At 45.5% G+C, this 23,616-nt stretch overlaps 1 protein-coding gene across 1 annotated transcript; it reads right to left on the bottom strand.

The window, feature by feature from the left end:
- Positions 1-8,232: 8,232 nt before the first annotated feature.
- Positions 8,233-23,079, bottom strand: LRRN4 (leucine rich repeat neuronal 4). The gene is made up of 5 exons (XM_016195385.2): positions 22,922-23,079; positions 20,318-20,969; positions 18,141-18,345; positions 14,188-14,325; positions 8,233-10,013 (listed from the first exon to the last, which is right to left on the bottom strand). The coding sequence occupies exons 2-5, from the start codon at positions 20,958-20,960 to the stop codon at positions 8,822-8,824; spliced, it is 2,178 nt and encodes a 725-aa protein (XP_016050871.1). The 5' UTR covers positions 20,961-20,969; positions 22,922-23,079; the 3' UTR covers positions 8,233-8,821.
- Positions 23,080-23,616: the final 537 nt, after the last annotated feature.

The following is a 23,616-nucleotide window of genomic DNA, read 5'->3' as shown; positions in this document are numbered from 1 at the left end:
ACCAGCTACCATTTTCCCAAACTAGCAACTGATTCTTCCTTGGCGTGGAAACTACTCAAGCCTATGGGATGACTGCTACTAAACTGACGAAAGGTGGTAGTGAAGCAGCCATCTTGCTGAGGATTCTCTTCTTCTATCTGCTGGGTGGTTCTGAGACTAGAAGTGGGAATTCCACCACTAGACAGTCCAAGAAACACACTGAGCACACTCAGTTTCCTTCTTTATTTTACTTTATTTTATTTATTCTCTTTTGTTGCCCTGGTTTTATTGTTGTAGTTATTGATGTTTTCGTTGTTGGGTAGGACAGAGAGAAATGGAGAGAGGAGGGGAAGACGGGGAGAGAAAGATAGACACCTGCAGACCTGCTTCACCACTGTGAAGCGACTCTCCTGCAGGTGGGGAGCCAGGGGGCTTGAATCAGGATCCTTCAGCCAGTCCATTAACCCTTTGTGTCATGTGTGCTTGACCCACTGCACTACCACCCGACTCCCCCACACACTCAATTTCTATAAAAAAAAAAGGGGGGTGGGGAATGGCCACTGGGTATGGTGGATTCATTGTGAAGGGCCCAGTGATAACCCTGGCACTAAATTTTTTTTTAATATATAAATGGCTATTCAATTTTTTTCTAAATATTCTGTTTAATGGATAAAGATAGAGGGGAGGGGGAGACAGGGAAAGAAAAAAACCTGCAGCACTGCTTTACAATGTATGAAGCTTTCCTTCTGTGGGTGGGAACCAGGGGCTTGAACCCTTGTCCTTGCGCATCATAACATACACTCTTAACAGGTGCACCACCACTTGGTTCTCAAAAATTTAAAAAAAAAAATATTTAAGGAAAGAACATAATTACATCTGGTTAAGCACACACATTATATTGCACAAGGACCCAGGTTCAAGCGCCTGGTTCCCACCTGCAGGATGAAAGCTTCACGAGTGGTGAAATAGGGCTGCAGGTATCTCTATCTCTCCCTATCTTTCCTTCCTCAATTTCTCAATATCCAATAATAAATAAACACATTTAAAAAGAAAAAAATTACAGAGAAAATTTGAAGTTTGCTTTTTTTTTTTTTTTTTTACTCCAGGGTTATCACTAGGAGCTGGATGCCTGCACTATGAATCCACTGCTCTTGGAAGCCTTTTCTAATTTTATTGGAAAGGACACAAACTGAAAGGGGAGGGGGAGATGGAGAGAGATAAACACCTGCAGGTAGAGAGCCCAGGGTTCAAATTGGGATCCTTGCACTTTGTACTATGTGCTTTTAACCCATTGCACCACTGCCCACCCAACCCCCTCATCTTGTGCTTTTTAAAATTTATTTATTTTTATTTATTTAAAAAAGGAGACATTAACAAAACCGTAGGATAAGAGGGGTGCAACTCCACACAATTCACACCACCAGATCTCCATATCCCATCCCCTCCTCTGATAGCTTTCCTATTCTTTATCCCTCTGGGAGTATGGATTCAAGATCATTGTGGGATGCAGAAGGTGGAAGGTCTGGCTTCTGTAATTGCTTCCCCGATAAACATGGGCGTTGACTCGTTGATCCATACTCCTAGCCTCCCTTTTTCTTTCCCTAGTAGGTTGGGGCTCTGGGGAAGCGGAGCTCCAGGACACATTGGTGGGGTCATCTGTCCAGGGAAGTCTGGTCGGCATCATGCTGGCATCTGGAACCTGGTGGCTGAAGAGAGTTAACATAGAAAGCCAAACAAATTGTTGAGCAATCATGGACCTAAAGGCTGGAATAGTGCAGATGAAGTGTTGCGGGGTACTCACTGCAGACTATTGTGTACTTTTGCTTTCAGGTATATATTTTGCCCTAGTTAGTGATACGTGAGAACATGGGACCTGGTTTATATCTAGGTTTTGGGACTTTGTTAGGAAGTGAACCGCCTGGAATGGAATTAGAGAATACTATGAAAGGAAAGGTCTCACCCGAATAATAAAGCTGAAGGGTTGTCATTCCGCACCTGAAGTCTCTGGACACAGTCTGAAGTGAAGCATGTTGAGGTGGTACTCGTTGCGTTGATGAGGTTGGGATGGGCAGATGCAATATTATTTAGTATGAATTGAGAGAAGCATGCAGGAAAGTGTGCCCCACCCTAAGGTTCCAGGACTGGGGGATATATAGGCTCTATAGGGGAAATGTGAGGTTCCTGCTGTCTTTAGGGTTCAAGAAGACAATAGATAGTTATTGTCATAATCACATTATTTGGTAATTGGGTTAACTTTGAAAAATCCCTTTGTTAGGATTTGCTGTATCATACCCAACATCATAATTTATGTCCTTTGACATTATTTGTATATAGCTGTGCCACCGGTTGCTTCTGTTCTCCCTGGTCTAGGCTTTTGAGAGAGTCAACAACATATCAAAGACTCAGTCTGTGCTTTAAAATGTTTGAGATATACAATCAATTTTTCCCCTCTCATATTAATTAAATGGTGATTTATATGACTACAAATTAATAGTAGTGTACATAAACACCATTCCCACCACCAAAGGACTGTGTCCCATCCCTTCCACCCACCCCCACTGCCCTGGGAAGCCAAATATCTATCCTCACCCCAGGAGTTTTACTTTGGTGCCCTACTCCAGATTTGGTCAAATTCTGCTTTTAGTTTCCCTTTCTGTTCTTTATCAACTTCTGTTGAGTGGGATCATCCCATACTCATCTTTATCTTTCTGACTTAACATAATTCCTTCTAGCTCCATACAAGATGGGTCAGAGAAGGTGGGTTCATTGTTCTTAATAGCTGCATAATATTCCATTGTGTATATACACCACAGCTTTCTCAGCCACTCATCTGTTGTTGGGGACCTGGGTTGCTTCCAGGTTTTAGCTATTATGAATTATGCTGCTATGAACATAGGTGTACAAATATCTTTTTGGTTGGGTGTTATGGAATCCTTGGGGTATATCCCCAAGAGAGGAATTACTGGGTCATATGGAAGGTCCATGTCTAGCCTTGTGAGAGTTCTCCAGACTGCTCTCCAAGGAGGCTGGACCAATTTATATTGCCACCAGTATTGCAGAAGGGTTCCTCTGTCCCCACAGCCTCTCCAGCATTTGTTGCTGCTGTCCTTTTTGATGTATGCCATTCTTACAGGAGTGAGGTCGTATCTCAATGTTGTCTTTATTTGCATTTCTCTGACAATCAGCGACCTGGAGCAATTTTTCATGTGTTTGTTAGCTGTTTGGATCTCCTCTGTGGTGAATGTTTTGTTCATATCCTCTGCCCATTTTTGGGTGGGGTCATTTGCTTTTTTGGAAATTAGTCTCTTGTCTGATGTCAGAGGAATCTTATCCTGAGAGCAAGGTGAGATATTTCACATTTTTCTGGTGTGTTTTTTTTTTTAAACCAAAGAATTTGTTTTGGCTTATGGTGATATGGGGGGTTGGATCTGGGGCTTTGGAGCCTCAGGCATGAGAGTGTCTTTGCATAACCATAATGCTGTCTACCCTCTGCTCATCTTGTGCTTTTTTTATGGCTTAGTGTTGATGTTGTTTGGACCTAGTCACTTCAAATATTAAGGTCTTAAACTATCTAGATTTATGTATATATTCCTGCTTCAAGCCTGGACAAACCTCAGGGCTTTTGAAAATGTTCTAAAGCATAAAATTTATGCCAGTTAGTAGTTATGCAAAAGACATGTTTGAGGTTCTGACATCCCAGGTTCAATCCCCAGCACCACCATAAAGCAGAGTAGAGCAGTGTTCTTATCTGTCCATCTTTCTGTATCTCTTAAATTTAAAGTAAGATAAATAAAATATAAAAAATAAGTAAAGAGGGTGAGGGTAGATATCATAATGGTTATACAAAGAGACTCTCATGCCTGAGGCTCCAGGGTCCCAGGTTCAATACCCTGCACCACCACAAACCACAGCTGAGCAGTGCTCTGGTTAAGAAATAAATAAGGGGGGATCAGGCGTAGCGCAGCGGATTAAGCTCACATGGTGCAAAGCACAAGGACCGGCGTTAGGATCCCGGTTTGAGCCCCCAGCTACCCACCTGCCAGGTGGTTGCTTCACAAGCAGCGAAGCAGATCTGCAGGTGTCTATCTACCTCCCTCTCTCAATTTCTCTCTGTCCTATCCAACAACAACGACATCAATAACAATCATAATAACCACAACAACGATAAAACAAGGACAACAAAAAGGGGGGAAAATAGTCTTCAGGAGCAGTGGATTGGTGGTGCAAGCACCGAGCCCCAGCAATATCTCTGGGGGCAAAATAAATAAATAATAAGTGAAGAGATTTATACTAGTTTCTAAAACACTGGAATCAGGCATACTTGAATGTATTTTCAGGCATACAGATTTAGGCATAATAGAAATTTATGTTAATGCCTCCACATAAGAGCCTTAGTCTAGATGGTGAACTAAAAAGACATTGGGATAATTGAATTACTAACTTGAGGGCTTTGTGGCATTTAGTCAGATTTTGGGCTTTTGCTTTGCTTTTTTTTTTTTTTTTTAATTCAGTGCCAAAGATGGAACTCAGTGTCTCTTGCAGCCTGGGAGGAGGTGAAGTGGATAAAGCACTGGACTCTCAATATCTGGCATTCAGTCCCCAGCATCGCGTGTGTCAGAATGATGCTGAGCTTTTCTCCTTTTCGTTCACTGATTAATTGAAAAATCTTTAAAACAGCAACTACAGGGAGTAGTTTAATCAGGAGCTTTTATACCACTTCATCCAATTTTCTTGGTTACATAGGTGGTGAAATTCGAGATCCATTTTGGAATTTGGGGGAGTTTTTCAAGACTTCAAATACCTACAAATACATTATAATACTGTTCATTTATTCAGTTTCTTTAGCTCAGATTTAAAACAAGAGACACATGGGACTCAAACTTAGTTTTCATCATTTTATGATGGAAATGAATGTTGTGAGTTGAATTGAGTCTGCCAAAAAACTAAGTTCAACTTCTAATCCATGTTACCTGTGAATGTGACTATTTGAAAAATAAGATCTTTGCAGGAATAGTCAAGTTAAGATGAAATCATGCTGGTTTGGTGTGGACCATGATCCAATACCTAGTATAAGGGGAAATTTAACTTATAGGAATATACTCAAAGGAAATCATTCTGTACTTCCAGGACAATTGAAGTGATATTTAAATCGATCGTGACATGGATAGAATTTGAGCATGTTTTAGGTGACTGGATAAAATGTAGTTATGGGGAGTTGGGTGGTAGTACAGCGGGTTAAGTGCGCGTTGCTAAGTGCGCGTTGCGCAAAGTGAAAGGACTGGCATAAGGATCCCGGTTCGAGTTCCCAGCTCCCCACCTGCAGGGGAGTCTCTTCACAAGTGGTGAAGCAAGTCTGCAAGTGTCTATCTTTCTCTCCCCCTCTGTCTTCCCCTCCTCTCTCCATTTCTCTCTGTCCTAACAACAACGACATCAATAACAACAATAATAACTACAACAACAATAAAAAGACAAGGGCAACAAAAGGGAAAATAAATAAATTTTTTTAAATGTAGTTATGGATGAATAACAAATGATCTCACTTATTTTTATTTAATCTTTTAATGAGAAAGAGACCTACAGATAGAAAGACCAGAGCACTGCTCAGCTCAGGGTTATGATAGTGCTGGGGATTGAACCTGAGACTCTGGAGCCTCAGATTTAAGAATCTTTTTAAAATATATATTTTTTATTTATTTATTTTTATTGTTGTTGATGCCATTGTTGTTGGATAGGACAGAGAGAAATGGAGAGAGGAGGGGAAGACAGAGAGGGGGAGAGAAAGAGAGACACCTGCAGACCTGCTTCACCGCTTGTGAAGTGACTTCCCTGCAGGTGGGGAGCCTGGGGCTGGAACTGGGATCCTTACGCTGGTCCTTGGACTTAACCTGCTGCGCTACCGCCCGACTCCCTATGAGAATCTTTTTGCATAAGCACTATGCTGTCTCCCCAGCCCCAAGTGATCTCTCTTATTAGCAGGAATGAATAAAGTAGGGACAGGGAGGGAAAGCACAAAGTGAAACACGGACTGGACATAGTGTATTACACCAAAGCAAAGGACTCTGGGGAGACAGGAGAAGGAGAAAACTTGGGGGGCCTAGTACATAATGAAATTGTATGCATATCTCAATAAATGCACTGTAAAGCATTAACCCCCTCAATTAAAAAGAGTTATATACACATAAATATTACATTAAAAAATTCTGCTATTTCAAAACATAGGAAACTTTGAGGGCATTATACTAAGTGAAACAAGTCAAACATTCTGTACAATCTCATATGAAATTCTGGGGAGACAGCATAGTAGTTACACAAAATACTTTTATGCCAGAGGTGTACTTGCACTTCTCTGTATCCCACTGTATATATCTATCTCTCCCTTTGTTTCACTCCTGTCGTATTAAAAACAAAAGAGGGGCGGGGCTAAATAGCACAACAGTTATGCAAACAGACTCTCATGCCTGAGCCTCCAAAGTCCCAGGTTCAATTGCCTGCATCACCATAAATCAGAGCTGAGCAGTGCTCTGTTAAAAAAAAAAAAAAAAAAAAATAAAAGAAGAAATCTGATATGCAAGTGGACCCAAGTTATCATCTGGGGAAATGAAGTCATGGCTGGAAAAAGGACCAGAAAGCTGGATCGGGGAAGAGAGTAGCTCCCAAATATGGGAAAGGTGTATAAATATTGTTGACTGTAATCCCATCAATGTGATCTGATCTTGTTTGGCTTTGTATGTTAACTCTCTTTTTAGCCACCAGGTTCCAGATGCTAGCATGATGCCAACCAGACTTCCCTGGACAGACAACCCCACCAATGTGTCCTAGAGCTCTGCTTCCCCAGAACCCTGACCCACTAGGAAAAGAGAGAGGCAGGCTGGGAGTATGGATCCACCTGTCAGTTGGGGAAGCAATTACAGAAGCCAGACCTCCCACCTTCTGCATCCTACAATGACCTTGGGTCCATACTCCCAGAGGGCTAAAGAATAGGAAAGCTTGTGGTCCAGGAGGTGGCACAGTGGATGAGGCGTTGGAGTCTCAGGCATGAGGTTCTAAGTTCAATCCCTGGCAGTACATGTACCGGAGTGATGTCTGGTTCTTTCTCTCTCTCCTATCATTTCTCATGAATTAATAAATAAATCTTTAAAAAAAATAGGAAAGCTATCAAGGGAGGGGATGGGATAAGGAGTTCCAGTGGTTATGTGGAGTTGTACCCCTCTTATCCTATGGTTTTGACAGTGTTTCCTTTTTATGAATAAATTTTAAAAAAGAAAATAAAAGAAAGAAGACCTTGAAAGCTTTCACCACCCCACAGTGTGCTCAGTACTCTTACTGTAAACACTTCCCAATATATATACTTATGTTAAGCACATTGTACACCTTAAACATAGGTAGGCAACAACTGTATCTCAATAGAGCTGGAAGGAAAATTTTTAAAAAGGAAAATTTGGCCACCAACAGTGATATGAGGCAATGGGGGCAAAAATTGGAATTAGATCAACAAGCCAAAGAATACAGAATTTCTAGAAACCACTAGAAAGCCAGAACAGGGTTATAGACTAGTAGTGACCTCAGAGTCTCCAGAAGAAATCAGACTTTCCAGACATCTTCATTCTGATTTCTAGCCTAAAGTATACAAATGAAATCGTTATCTTAAGCCAGCCAGTGTGTGTTGTGCTACTTCCTTATATTAGCTATAGGAGACTAGCCAATGCTCATGTAAAATATTAAAATGCAGAAATGTGACTCCTGTTAAAATTTCATAAAAATCACCCCCCCCCAATTTTTTTTTAAACTCTGTAACAGTAAGGTAAGACATGCCCAGACTCAAATACTAATTAATGAAGGAGTTGTTTGATGTAAGTGGGAGCAGAGAAATACTTTAGTTTCGAGTCAGGGGTTTGAGATTCTCTTCATCTCTCCAAAACAGTTTCTGAAGCTGAACTGCTTATGCTGCCTTTAAAAAAAAAAAAAGTTCAGAGTTCTTTCGTCCAGTTAAATTTTAGGTGAGGGGGTCAGGTTGAGCGCAAGGCTGGATGTTAAGGATCCTGGTTCGCAAGCGGTGAAGCAGGTCTGCAGATATCTTTCTCTCCCCCTCCTCTCTCCTTCTCTGCCCTACCCAACAACAACATTGATGGCAACAATAACAACAAAAAGGATAACAAAATGGGGAAAAAATGGCCTCCAGGAGCAGTGGATTCGTAGTGCAGGCATCGAGCCCCAGCAATTACCCGGGAAGCGAGAAAAAAAAAGTAGGTGAAATGTGGTTAACACTGACTTTTAATAGATCAGTCTTGTATTTTCACAAATGTTTTCATAAGACTGTGGTTTAAAATCTAAATCTAGTAACATATTTTTTCCATGTCTTAAACTAGAACTAATAAACATGAACTATCCCATAAACAACCAGAAGCTTTTTTTTTTTTTGGTCACTTCCAGCTCTCAGACTAAGAATCCACTTGAATTCATTTCTTGAGTAACATGTTTTAAACAAAACTTGATCATAGGTAACTTCCTTGGCTTCAAGATGCCACTTCCAATAAAGCAAAATGAAATGGATCCTTGCAGTTTCTGCTTAATCCCTTCTTTCTTCTACACGCTAATTCCAGTGGACAGTGAACCCCAAATACCACCCAAGAGTATCCACCAGTGGTAATGGCAATGCTACGAGCCTAGACGGGAGAGGATAAGGAAAGAAGCCTTTTGTCGAGCTAAGTCCCTTGTGTGCCTGGAGGGTGCTGGCTTCATAGGAATCAGACTCAGCACTGGTGGGCTTTGTGCACCTTCGTCTCCACAGCCTGTTCAGCGCACACGGGCAGTCGGCGTGGAGGAAGGGAGGCAGGGCCCAGGTCTAGAGCTTCAGCGGGTAGTCGAAGGCAGGGTTTTTGTAGGCCACTAGGTGCGTGTTGGGGCGCTGCGGGCGGAGCGTGGGGGCTCGGCGGCACAGGCAAACGGCCAGCAGCAGGGTGCTGAGGAGCAGCAGGCCGCTGGCGGCGCTCAGCCCGGCCAGGATGAGCAGGAAGCTGGGCTTGGTGGTGAAGGCGCCGCACGCCCCGCCCGCGCTCCCGCCCCCGCCAGCCGCAGGCAGGGGGCTGAGCCCCGCGGCGTTGGCGGCCAAGACGCACACGCGGTAGGTGGTGGCGGGCGCCAGGCCGTAGAGCGGGTGCTGCCTGGCGGTGGCATAGATGTCCGCCACCACCGACTGGTTCCCAGGCCGGCCCTCCGCGGAGTAGCGGATCTGGTAGCCCTGCACCACTGAGTTGGGGGCGCACCAGCGGATCAGCGCCGACGTGTCGGTGGTCTCCGACACGCCCTGCAGCACCGGCAGCTCCGGGACTGTGTGCGCCCCGCTGAGGCCGGGGCACCGGCACCGGCTGCGCCTCTGCAGCTCGGCGCACGGGGTCTGCAGGTGCTTGCAGGGGTGGTAGTCGCAGGCGGCGTCCCGGGGAGGCGCGCCCACCTCCAGGCCGCGCTCCAGCTCCCGCTCCAGCTCCGGCTCCTCGCTGGAGTCGTCCAACAAAAAGACGGGAATTCCTCCGTCGGAGGGAGTCGGGCGGGGACCCTGCGGGATGGCCTGCGTCCCCCTCTCCGGCTGGAGGATGCTCAGCGGGTTCCGGGAGGTGGGGGTCAATGCGCTGGAGGCTGCGGAGCCATTGGGCTCGAAGACGAGGCGGGCGGACAGCTCTCCAAACTCGGTCCCCGTCGGTCCTGCAGCGCTGGCTGGGGTGCCAGGGTTGCTGGAAGCTGCCGTCGAGGCGGGAGTGGAGCCGGTGCCCCCCTGCCCGCCAGTGCTGAGCGGCCACGCTGTTTCCCTGGGAGGATCCATAGCGAGGGATGGGGCCATGGTAACATTCTGGCAGGTAGTGCTGGCTTGGGTGAGGGGACCCTGTATGTGGGTGGGTTGCACCGAGGAGACTGGGCTGGAATCCTGGAGGGTGGTGGTGTGGGCCACATGGCACACGCTGGGCAGCTGGGAGAGGAGAAGAGGAGCCGAGAAAGTGGCGTTGGCCACTGCCGCGGGTGTGCACACGGTGTCTGCTGCCCTAGAGGGAAAGCCGACCAGTAAGAAGGGGTTCTGAGCTGGGCTTGTGGCCAGGCCTTGCCAGTATCACCGCCAGCAAAGGCAAGGGCCTCCCTCCACACAACAGCACCCCGCTGACCCTAGGGGAAAGCAGCTCAGGAGGCTCCCCTCCCTCCTCCTATTGAGCAGCTCAAAAAAGAGAAAGACTGGGCGTGGGTGGGGAGGTGGGGGATTCAAATAGCACAATGGTTATGCAGAAAGGCTTTCATTTCTGAGACATAAAGGTCCCAGACTATCCCCAGCACTACCATAAACCAGAGCTGAACAGTGCAGTGGGGAGGAGGGAAGGGAGAAAGAGGGAAAGGGAGCTAGGAGAAAGGAAGGAAGGAAACAAACAGGACAAGAATGAGTCAGACCTGAATTAAAAATTATTCTTGGGGGCTGGGTGGTAGTGCAATGGTTAAGCTCACTTGACACAAAGCACAAGGACCAGGGCAAGGATACCATTCCAGCCTGATCCCCGGCTCCCCACCTGCAGGGGGGTCACAAGCGGTGAAGCTGGTCTGCAGCTCAACCCCTCTGTCTTCCCCTCCTCTCTTGATTTCTCTTTGTCCTATCCAACAACAACAGCTATACTAACAATAACAACTATAACAAGGGCAACAAAATGGGGAAAATGGCCTCCAGGAGTAGTGGACTTGTAGTGTGTGTACCAGGCACCATCAATAACCCTGGAGGCAATAAATAAATAAAGATAAAGATAAAAGAGTAGTAAGAAAGAAGAAAGGAACTACCTCAGGCTACTAGAAACTATTCAGTTCCAGGCCTGAGTCTGAGCCTGAGCCTGAGCCTGAGCCAACAGTGTGAAGAGAGCTAAAATGGGGCGAAGAGCTGCCAGATTTGCTAAGTTTCTGCCATTGTGTTCTTTCTGGCCTGTCTCCATCCTAGCCGTGCATACTAGTAATAATAACACACATACTAGTTTATACTAATGTTGGCCACTACCTAGGGATAACTTAATGCTTTATTAAATCAATTCAATCTATACTACCATATGAGGTAGGCAGGAAAAAGCAAAGTGGTAAAAGCAAAGTGGTTAAGGAATGCTGGCAAAATCCAGAGCAGTGACTAGTGTGAAGGGCCTGCACTCCTAACCTCTTCATTAATACCAGTGAGACCCTTCCCTGTGAAGGTTTGGGTGCTTTTCTTTGGAAGTAGCATGAAGGGGAAAAGGTAATAACACACATACCTTTGCCCCATTTTAGATCTGTTGATTGAATCTCACTTTCCTGTCAAACTCGGGTTGAAGATTAAGAATGGGAGGAGGGAATGTTTTTTTTTCTTTTTATTAGTGAATTAATAATTAACAAAGTTGTAGGACTAGAGAGGTATAATTCCATACAATTCCCACCACCAGAGTTCCGTATCCCATCCTGATGAAATGTTTCTTAACGTGAGATGTAAGGAAGAAAGATTAGCTACTGGGGCTGGCTCAAAGGTGTGCAAAATCATAGCTGTACTCAGTCCTGGTTATCTCCTGGTGATCAACCTGCATATGGCTTCCCACTGCAGAAACTCAACAAATAGCTCTTCCAGCCAATAGTTAATGGGAACTCAATGAAGGGACTCTTCTTCCTGCCACATGAGTGCTCTGTATGCTGACCACCCTTGAACTGGATATTGCAGGAGGCCAGGCTCAGTTGTGAGGACTTACTGGAGCCCAGTGATTAAGAGCATTGTTAAAAAGAAAAATAGAGTGGTCCGGGAGGTGGTGCAGTGGCTAAGGCACTAGACTCTCAAGCATGAGGTCCTGAGTTCAATCCCTGGCAGCATATGTGCCAGAGTGATGTCTGGTTCTTTCTCCTATCTTTCTCATTAATAAATAAATAAAATATTTATTAAAAAAAAAGAAAAAATAAAAATAGATCCTGTACTCTCCACCCACCACCCCAATGCATAAATTAAAATATAAATTGGGGGAGTCGGGCGGTAGTGCAGCAGGTTAAGCGCAGGTGGCGCTAAGCACAAGGACAAGCGGAAGGATCCCGGTTCGAGCCCCCGACTCCCCACCTGCAGGGGAGTCACTTCACAGGCGGTGAAGCAGGTCTGCAGGTGTCTGTCTTTCTCTCCCCCTCTCTGTCTTCCCCTCCTCTCTCCATTTCTCTCTGTCCTATTCAACAACAATGACATCAATAATAACTACAACAATAAAAAAAACAACAAGGGCAACAAAAAGAATAAATAAATAAATAAATATATATATAAATAAATAAAATAAAAATAAATAAAAAATAAAATATAAATTGGGTCTCAATATGCTTGTCTGGTAAAAAGAAGCAAAGCTAACACCATTCTGGCAGAGACAAACTAGCTGTTCACTTAATCCATCTTCTTTTCCTGTGGGGCACACAGACTACATTTCCCAGCACCCATTGAACTTGGTGTGCCCTGCTTTCTGACTTTGGTCTAGTGAAATATAGAATGCGACCAGAAGTGATTAGCTATCTTGCTCTAACTTTTTTTTTAACCAGGGCACTGATCAGCTCTGACTTAAGATGGTACAGGGGATTGAACCTGGGACTTCACAGCCTCAGGCATGAAAGTCTCTTTGCATAACCATTATGCTATCTACCCCTGCAGCTCTCTTGTTCTAATCCATTAAAAGCTCTCATGTAGAGAGGGGGCCAGGTGGTGGCACACTTGGTTGAGTGCATATGTTATAGTGTTTAAGGACCCAGGTTCAAGCCCCTGGTGCTCTCCTGCAGAGGGGGAAAGCTTTGCAAGTGGTGAAGCAGGGATGTAGGTGTCTCTGTCTTTCTGCCTATCTTCCCATTTTCTCTTGATTTCTGGCCGTCTCTATCCAATAAGTAAATAAAGATAATAATAATTAGAGAAAAGCTCTCATGTTGGGATTGGGTGGTGGCACACCCAGCTGAGTGCACACATCAACATGTGCAAGGACCCAGGTTGGAGCCCCTGTTCCCTACCTGCAGGAGGGACCCTTCATAATTAGTGAAGCAGGTCTGTAGCTGTCTATATTTCTCTCTTCCTCTGTACCCTCTCAATTTCTCTCTGTCCTACCACATAAAATAGAGAGGGAAAAAGGGGAAAAATATGGCCACCAGGAGCAGTGAAGTTGTAGTGCTGTCACTGAGCCCCCGTGATAACCCTGGTGGCAATTAAAGAAAAAAGCTCTTATGTCTATTCTTTTTTTTAATATTAAAAAAATTTTTTGGGAGTCGGGCTGTAGCGCAGCGGGTTAAGTGCAGGTGGCGCAAAGCACAAGGACTGGCATAAGGATCCCGGTTCGAACCCCGGCTCCCCACCTGCAGGGGAGTCGCTTCACAGGCGGTGAAGCAGGTCTGCAGGTGTCTTTCTCTCCTCCTCTCTGTCTTCCCCTCCTCTCTCCATTTCTCTCTGTCCTATCCAACAACGACAACAACAATGATAACTACAACAATAAAACAACAAGGGCAACAAAAGGGAATAAATAAAAAAAAAATATATATATATATATAAAATTTTTTTTTAGATTTATTTATTCCCTTTTGTTGCTCTTTTTTTTATTGTTGTAGTTATTGTTGTTCTTGATGTCGTCGTTGTTGGAATGAAATTGTTGAGAAATGGAGAGGAGGGGAAGACAGAGAGGGGGAGAGAAAAATAGACACCTGCAGACCTGCTTCACCACCTGTGAAGCTACTCCCTGCAGGTGAGGAGCTTGGGGCTCAAACCGGGATCCTTCTGCCAGTCCTTGCACTTTGTGCCACGTGCGCATAACCCGCTGCGCTACCGCCCGACTCCTTTTTAAAAATATTTTTTAAAAGATTTTATTTATTGATGAGAAAGACAGGAGAGAGAAAGAACCAGACATCTCTCTGGTACATGTGTGCTGCTGGGGATTGAACTCAAGACCTCATGCTCGAGAGTCTAATGTTTTATCCACTGCACCACCTCCCAGATCACACGTCTATTCTTCTATACTCTCCACCCAGTCAGGCTCAATCAGGCTGTCAGGAATGGGGCAGAATCCCCATCACTCTGTCTGTGAATGTGACCACAGGGAGATGGCCACCCTGTCCAGCACTGCCACTTACCCAGCATGGTTAAATGAGCGAGGCATAAACTGTGAGAACTTCAGCTCTAAATGGCTCTAAATGGCCCTTACCCTTTAGATACATGCTTTAGAAGTGTGTTACCTGTTTAAGACGGTCCTCTTCACATCCACCAGGAGCCAGGACAACTCACAGCTGCAAGTGAGAGGATTGCCAGCAAGGTTGATAGATAGGAACTGGGAGGAATGCAGTGTCCAAGGAGGGAAGGAACTCAAGTTGCAGCTGAAATACACAGAAAATAACTTAAATTGGGCTTTTACAATTCAGTCAAAACTATTCCAAGAAAATGACGGTGTTACCAGGAAACTTTTTTACTAGGGGTTAGATGATACTTCGGGCTGTTTCATTTTTTAGTCATCTGTAAAGTAATGATACCAACATCATTCTCCACATCAAATGGAGACAGTATTTATTTCCCTGTCCACTGGTTATATTAAAAAGGGCCTGTTGGCACAGGAGGACCTAGTGGGAGTTAAATTGTTATGTGGAAAACTGAGAAATGTTATGCATATTCAAGCTATTGTATTTTACTGTCACTCTAAACCACTAATCCCCCAATAAAGAAATTTAAAAAGCAAAAAGGGCCTGTAGTGATCAAAGTATCTATAAGGTGAAATCTACAAAAGTAAAGCATTACTATTACAGGATATTCATAAGAAACAGCAGCCAATGGGGGGACTGGCGTAAGGATCCCGATTAGAGCCTCCGGCTTCCCACCTGCAGGGGGCTCTTCACAAGTAGTGAAGCAGGTCTGCAGGTGTCTCTCTTTCTCTTCCCCTCCTCTCTTGATTTCTCTCTGTCCTGTCCAACAACAATGACAGCAGTGACAACAACAGTAATAAAAACAACAACGATAAACAACAAGGGCAACAAAAGGGAAAAAATGGCCTCTAGGAGCAGTGGATTCGTAGTGCAGGTACTGAGCCCCAGAGAAAACCCTGGGGACAAAAAAAAAAAAAAATCAACAGAAATTCTCAATTAATGAGAATACTTGTGAATGTAAACTATTGTAGGTCCTCAACACCAGTCCTTTGTAGGATGACTAAAGTTGAAACTGTGGCCCTGAAGGAACAGAGCTACCAGTTACAGCCCTAGAAGGAAGAGGTGGCCTGATAATGTAAATTAGATAACACTCTTCTCTGCTCTATTTGCATAGGTAGTTAATATATTAAAACTGGGAGGTGATGGGAGTTGGGTGGTAGCATAGCAGGTTAAGCACACATGGCGCAAAGCGCAGGGACGGGCTTCAGGATCCGGGTTTGAGCCTCTGGCTCCCCATCTGCAGGGGAGTTTGTTTCACAGGCAGTGAAGCAGGTCTGCAGGTGTCTATCTTTCTCTCCCCCTCTCTGTCTTCCTCTCCTCCATCCATTTCTCTCTGTCCTATCCAACAACAATGGCATCAATAACTACAACAATAAAATAACAAGGGCAACAAAAGGAATAAATAAATATTTTAAAAAAAAACTGGGAGGGAATGGAACACAGAACTCTGACGTTGGGAACTGTGTGGAATTGCACCCCTGTTATATTGCAATCTTAATCATTATTAAATCACTAATAAAAATTATATACATATTACAACTGAATTTGCAATGAAAGAACCACAAAAGGAAACTCAAAAACATCCCTTTGCTCCTGTGTGTCTTTTGTCTTATGGGCAAACAGTAGAGCCTAAGGCTTGTTACTTGGGTTAGGGAGATAGCTCAGCAATGGAGCACAGGACTCACATGCATGAGGTCCCAGTTTTGATCATAACACATTTGCTACATATTGCCAGAGTTTAGTGGTGCACCACTCTGCTTGTTCTCTCTCTCTCTCTCTCTCTCTCTCTAAGATAATGCTAAATCGCTGAGGGTGGGGGAGGAAAGACTTGCTACAAGGAAGAAATGCATGGAAACATCATCACGCACCATCATGATCCAGAAAGCCCAGTGACTTGAAGGCCCTGAGCCCCTATCCTGTTTATCCCCAAACTCACCTCCTATTTTTCAAAAAACAGGTATTTCCAACCTCTCCTAACTACCTAAGTATTCTCTGAAGCAAAGGGATGGGGAAGCAGATTTGAGCTTAGTTTCTACCTTTGTTGCACTCTGCGATATTCTTTTTTATTAATATTCTTTTTTATTAGGGGGTGAATGGTCTATAGTTGACAGTAAAATACAGTAGCTTGTGCATGTGTAACATTTCTCAGTTTTCCACATAACAATTCAACCCTCACTAGGTCCTCCTCTGCCATCATGTTCTAGGACCTGAGCCTTCCTTCAACCCCAGAGTCTTTTACTTTGGTGCAATACACCAGACTCTAGGATATTCTTCTGAGGAAGGTCAATAGGAAGGATTAACAGTCCACAAAAGGCTTATTGGACATAAAAGTATGTACTGGACTTATTAGCTGAAAGGTTACCCCTTCCTACTCATTCATGAAAATGGAAGGGTTGGGCGTGGGATTGTCAGGTTGCACTAAGTGAAAAGTACAGGGATGAAGGGAAATGAACCAGGGATAGCTACCAGGGTCTGAATCTCTCTTCTCTAATATTTACCTGGTGAATTTGGACTTTCCTTTGAAGATACAAATCAACTATGTTCTTCAGCCTGACACAGTACAAGACATGTATCCTGTGTTACTGATTGCAATGTGTTATGGTTATTAGTGGATGCCGCCACCACCACCATTAGTATAATGATTCTTACTACTTCTCCACTGCTATCTCCATCCACATCATGACTGTTACCAGTTGACGCCTCCATCACCATATCTGCTGAGGATGCAGTTAAGTATCTACAGCCCAGACCTTCTGATGAGCCCCTGGCTCATCACCTAGGTGCCTGCTGGATACTGGAAGATAATAGTCTGGGTTCAGGAACAGCATGAACCTCTTGCTCTAGATTAGGCATTATACTGATCTCAGAATTTCCTCTCACAACAGCTTGGTTAAGGAGGATTTGGTTATTATCTCCATTTTGCTGGTGAGGAAATTGAGACAATGTGGCATTTAGTTGGAATTTGTTCCAACTAAGACAGAGAGTGATGATCAGAATGTGATCCCAGGCAGTTCGTTTTCATATCTCAGACTGTAAAACATCTGAACCTCAAAAGTGGAGTCAGAGCCAGAGATGATGACACTCCTCAATGGCATCATCATTATTTTCACTACCATCACTATCACCGACTGGTCATTGTCATCAGCATCATCACCAGCATGTCACCATTACTGTTACCAACCCAGATTCATCCCAAGAAGCACTGTCATCTTCACTTATGCCACAAAGCACACTGTGTACTGGGAACTGAGTGAAGTGTTCCACATGTTTGATTTCTTTTTCCCTCTGGATAAGCCCTAGATTGAAGCACTCTGGCTATGGCTAGAGCTATCAGGAGGGATGGGGAGAGTGCCTACTTTGAGAGTGATAGTAGAGCAAAGGTACCTGCTCTCCAGGGTCCAGGAGTTGACTCCTCAGGAAAGAAGATGGCCTGGTACTATCCCAGGAGAGGGATTCTGTCTTTCCTTTTTTTTTTTTTTTTTAAGATTTTATTTATTTATTAATGAGAAAGATAGGAGGAGAGAGAAAGAACCAGACATCACTCTGGCCATGTGCTGCCTCATGCTTGAGAATCCAAAGCCTTATCACTGCACCACCTTCCGGACCACGGGATTCTGTCTTTCCTGATAGAATTCTGGACAATAGTTGTCCTTTGGGAGGAAAGTGGGTGTAGACACTATGGACAGTCGCTGGGCTAGAAGCTACGAACTTTGGACTTCTCCTGCATGTAGGACCTTTTTGCCCTTGCATCTTTCCTGCTAGACTCACCCAAGCCCTAGGAAGAGCTAACTTGAATAAAACTTGTGAGGGAGCAGGTAGATTCAGAAATGGAAAAGACTTAGATGTCCTCATCCCCACCTAACACTGAATATTTTCAGCTTGGGTTTAAAGAAAACTTTATATGCATGAGTGTCCAGGATTTTTATATCACTCTGGGCAGGACTGAGCAACATAACTACTAACAGGCTGGGTCAATAGTCTAGTACAACACTTACTTCTGGAACAGAAGGAGCTGCAGGTGAGGGGTGTCTTGAAAGATGTGAGTATGGACAGAGGTTAGTTCTGGGGAGTCTTGACAATCCAGCTGCTGCAGGTTGGGGGTCATCTTGAAAATGTCCCCTTGTAGGCTTTTCAGCCTGGGCATCTTCTGCAGGTGGAGAGATGTGAGCTTCGGCAGGTCTCTCATCCACTCTGACTGAACTGAAAGATGGAGGGGAAGCTGCTCACATCCAGGAAGGACAAGCTCAGGAGGCAGGGAAGCAGCATACATAATATGAGGCAATGGGAGTGACCAGGTGAACGTTGAAGGCCAATGCTGAGTGCAAATGCAGTTAGAAATTTTGGGGATCTCGGGAGTCGGGTGGTAGCCCAGCAGCTTAAGCGCACGTGGCCCAAAGCACAAGGACCAGCGTAAGGATCCCGGTTCAGCCCCTGGCTGCCTCCCAGGGGAATCGCTACACAAGCGGTGAAGCAGGTCTGCAGGTGTCTATCTTTCTCTCCCCCTCTCTGTTTTCCCCTCCTCTCTCCATTTCTCTCTGTCCTATCCAACAATGACATCAATAACAACAGTAATAACTACAACAACGGCACCAAAAGGGAATAAATAAACAAATAAATATTTTAAAAAATCTAAAAAAAAAAAGAAATTTTGGGAATCTCAGAAGAAGCCTGGGTTATTTCATCTGGAAGTGCACCTGGAGATGACCAGTTCTTCATTTCTTCCAGTTTAAGAGGCCCAAGGCCACACAGCTGGAATGAGAAGTGAAGGCACTGCATCTTAGTCCCTTGTTAATTTACACACAGCTTCAACTTCACTCTGGAGGCTCTCAGGAGTGGGGAAAGAGAAAGGTTGTAGGAGGACCAGAAACCTCATTTTATGGCTCACTGATAAATGGTGGAAGAGTGGGCAGGATAGCTGAGTTTGTTAGAATGTAGAACGTGTGTGCCTGAAAGCCTAGGTTCAATCCCCAGCACCACTACATGCCAAAGCTGAGCAGTACTCTGGCTCTTCTCCCTCTCGAATATCTACAAACAAATCAACAAACTAGTTAGTAAATGGAGAAAGTGTCCCTTCGTCTCTGTTTCCCTTTCTCCATCTTCTTGCTATCTGGAGCAGCAGTGATTATGGACACATAAAGTGTTTTTCTTTTTAATTAAAAAAAAAATTACATGAGACAGATAGTTATAGCAATAATAGTCAGCCTATATCTGTGACCTTGAGAGAACTACTGCAGCTTCCAATGGAGGGAATGGGGACACAGAACTCTGGTGGTGGGAATGGTGTGGAATTGTACCCATGTTATTTTATAATTTTGTAAATCAATATTAAATCACTAATAATTTTTTAAAGTTAAAAAAATAATGTGAATCAGAGTCAGAACATACCAAATGTCAGAAAACTAATTCTCATCTCCCTCTATCTTGTTTGACTCCATATTCACAGAAGCAATTTTAGCCAGTTTAGAATAAACAAATTCATGAATCAACTCAGTGCACTGGTGGCTTCACTTTAACTGCATGTTTGGTACTAAGTCCATCCATTAATCAGCCCCAACGTGATGTCTCCACTTGTTCCACTGGACAAGTGGTCTGTTGTTCTACAAGCAGGAGAGCTGAGTAGCTCTCCACCCACAAAGTGGGCTTTGGATTGGGAGACACTGCTTCATGGTCTGTGAGTCCAACGGGTCATTCACCCCCTATACAGAATGGACAACCGAGACAATAGCAGTTCCCATCTCTTAGGATTCAAGAAATTATTGAGTATTTTTACTGGGTTATTTCATCTGGAAGAGCCCTTAAGGATGACCAGTTCTTCCTTCCTTCCTGTTCAAGGGGCCCAAGGCCACACAACTGGAATGGGAAGGAGTGAGCGCACTGCATCTAAATCCCCTGTTGTTAAATTACACATAGCTTCAACTTCACTCAGGAGGCTCTCACCCCAACGCCCCCCAGTGGAGGAAGCACAGCCCCAACAACCCTGCTCTGCAAACCCCTGGCCATGGACTCACCGTGCGTGAGGAACGTGCCGCTGAGGTCCAGCGGCACGTTCTCCCCTGTTGTTAAATTACACATAGCTTCAACTTCACTCAGGAGGCTCTCACCCCAACGCCCCCCAGTGGAGGAAGCACAGCCCCAACAACCCTGCTCTGCAAACCCCTGGCCATGGACTCACCGTGCGTGAGGAACGTGCCGCTGAGGTCCAGCACCTCGAGCGCCCCAGCGCCCGCAAAGGTGCCCTCGGCTATGGCCGGCTGGGCCCCACGGCCGAGCGCGGTGAAGGAGAGGTTGAGGAGGCTCAGCGCGGGGAGGCAGGAGAAGGCGTCCGGCTGCAGCTCCTGCAGCGGGTTCCCCGCCAGCGACAGGGCGCTGAGGTTGCTGAGCGCCGGCCCGGCGCACGGGGGCAGGGCGGCCAGCCGGTTGTAGCTGAGATCCAGCATGTGCAGCCCCGCCGGCCAGCCCGGGCCCCAGTGCAGCGCGGCGATGAGGTTGTGGCTCAGCTTCAGCGCCCGCAGCTGTGGCAGGTGACCGAGTTCTGCCTCGCCCAGGGCGCGCAGCAGGTTGTGGCTGCCCTCGAGGGTGTGCAGCGCCTGCGGCAGGCAGTCGGGCAGTAGGTCCAGGCTACGGTTCCTGAGGTTTAAGGTCATAGTCGCTGTGGTGGGGAGACCGTCGCAGGGTGAGGATGTGGCATTGCTGGCCCCAGTGTTCCTGGGTCCCTGCTGAGTGATCTGGAGGGGAGTGACTGTCGCCTGGGAGGGAAGCTCTGCCAGGATGGGGCGCAGCTCTATCACCAGCGGCAGCAGCAGGGTCCACCACATGGTATGTGACTGTGGGAGAACAATGGGCCGACAGTTAAAAGCAGCAGAAAACGCGCGCGCGCGCACACACACACACACACACACACACACACACACATACACACACCTCTGGAGGGGAAGCACAGGCCCTGGATTCTCCCTGATATGTGACTGTGCGGGAACACACAGAAACCACACACACACACACACACACACACACACACACACACACACACACACACACACACACACACACACACACACACACATCGCCCCCACACCCTCTCTGGAGAGGGAGTACAGGCCCTGGATTCTCCCTGAATGAGGAAGGGGGAGCATACTCCCTCATAGTCAGCAGATATGACCTCACTTTGTTCCTGCCTGTTTTCGCTTTGTCCTCTCTCTTGCACATATCCTGTTCTTCCTTCTTCCACTGTTGTCTTTCCCTCGAATTCATCTGTGGCCTAGCATCCACAGGTGACCTGTTGTGAAAGACCTTCACTATCTAATTTGGAATCTGAACCTTGCTAATCCTTGCTTTATTTGTCTTTATCCCATGAAGGAAACATGCCCTTTATAAGATACAGCCTTCTCAGATGTAGCTCCTTAAGTGTGTATTACATAGGGGTCCTTGTACCATGCACAAGGACTCAGGTTCAAGCCCCTGTCCTCCACCTACTGGGGAAAGCTTCACAGGTGGCGAAACAGTGTTGCAGATGTCCTTCTGTTTCTCCCTTTCTATTCCCCTGCCCTCTCAGTTTCTCTCTGTTCTATCAAATAAAATCAATAAAGCTAAAATAAACACACTTTGTTGTTTTTTGTTTTTTTTTAAGGGAAGGCAGGATGGGCTGGGGAGATAGCCTAATGGTTAAGCAAAAAAAAAAAAAAAAAAAGCGTGCCTGAGGTCCCAAATTCAATCTCTAGCACCTGATCTGTGCTTTGGTCTTTCTCTGTTTATTTTTATCTCAGTATTTTGTTCCCTCTCTCTCTCCCTCCCTTATTAAATTATTTTTTAAAAAGCAAATAAGGGAAGTCGGGCGGTAGCGCAGCGAGTTAAGAGCGTAGGTGGCACAAAGCGCGAGGACCCACGTAAGGATCCCGGTTTGAGCCCCCCCTCCCTACCTGCGGGGGAGTCGCTTCACAAGCGGTGAAGCAGGTCTGCAGGTGTCTTTCTCTCCACCCCTCTCTGCTTCCCCTCCTCTCTCCATTTCTTTCTGTCCTATCCAACAATGACATCAATGACAACAATAATAACTACAACAATAAAACAACACAGGCAACAAAAGGGAATTAATTAATAAATATTATTAAAAAAAACCAAAGGAGCCAGGAAATGCCTTTTCTCTCCATAAGAAAGAAGCTTTGCTGTAATATAAACACAACTTGAGGAAGGCTTTGTTAGTTTCCAAGAAATTCAATCACACTAACTTTTCCTCTTAGAATGACCCAGCTACAAGTCAGTCCTGGTTGGCATGTGACCTGTTATGTGGGTCATATTTTCCAATCATTTCTTGGCTTTTACTGTGGGTTGGGGGCACGTAGGACTGCCTTCAGGGAGGAAAGGAGCCCCCTAGCATGTGAAAGAACCTGGAGTCAAGCATTTTATGGCTTCACCTTGTGCCCAGCAAATACCAGGACTCCTGCTGGCAGGAGGTTCGTAGGACTGAGTTTCTGGAGCACTCAGAGTTGCACAGGGCACCTAGGAGATCAGGAAAGTATACATCACACAGTGGCTGGTTGGTTTGGCAGCAGATAAGCTATTTCCAAACAGGTCCTGGTTTTGAGGTTCCTCTGCCTGACACTCCCCTATTTTCAGAGGTGTGTATTACACACCTGTCTCTCTGCTGACCACTTGGCTTCTGAATAGCCCTTTAGGTTCCAGAGGAAGGCTCTTTCTCTTGCAAATTGGGAGTCAGAGTAGTGAGAAAGATTCCAGAAACTGAGACCAAGACTTCGTACATTGGGCAATATGCCATACTCACCTACAAACTGGCCTTCTGTTGGGTGGCACTCCTGGGCTCTCCTTCGCTGCCCTCAGTTTTGTCTTCTAGATCCCAGGACCTGGTAACTTAACAGCTCAACTTTAAATTCCACAGTGAGCATTGTTACCCAAATATCCCAGCCCCCAGACCCACCCACTGAGGCTGGAGACACTGCCCCTCAAGCCCCTCCTTCTGGAAGAGACAGTGTGGTCTTTAGGCAACACCCTCTCTGGGTCTGGGCCCATCCCTCTGGAGACCTGACACCTCCCCCATCTCCACCTCACCTTCCTGGTCTGAGAAATGGAGGGGGAGTCAGACCTGCAGGATCAAGATGAATGCTGAGGGCTAATGAGCTCAGTGCGGCAGCAACAGCCTGTCATTTCCCAGAAGCCTAATCCTATTGCCAGGTGGTTGACATTTCTTGGAGTAGTTGGGGACCAATGTGAAGGGAGAGCCCCAGTCCCTAATAAGACTTACAGAGATTTACACAAAGAATTTGACTGGAGAGAGCTTCCTCAGAGAAGTCTGAGAGCATTTCTTTGGCTTTTGCTCACACTTTGTGTTTGGTGACACTGAGCGTGTTTGTCCCTCAAACAGTGAAGAAGTGCAGAAGAAACATTCCTGCCCTGTAGCTGAAGTGACTCATCCAGATAATCCAAAGTCAGAGGTCTCCCTGAAACTGTGGTGATACAAAA

The sequence above is a fragment of the Erinaceus europaeus genome, chromosome 1 (assembly GCF_950295315.1).
Source record: "Erinaceus europaeus chromosome 1, mEriEur2.1, whole genome shotgun sequence".
Taxonomy (NCBI): domain Eukaryota; kingdom Metazoa; phylum Chordata; class Mammalia; order Eulipotyphla; family Erinaceidae; genus Erinaceus; species Erinaceus europaeus.
This window is presented reverse-complemented; position numbering and strand designations above follow the sequence as displayed.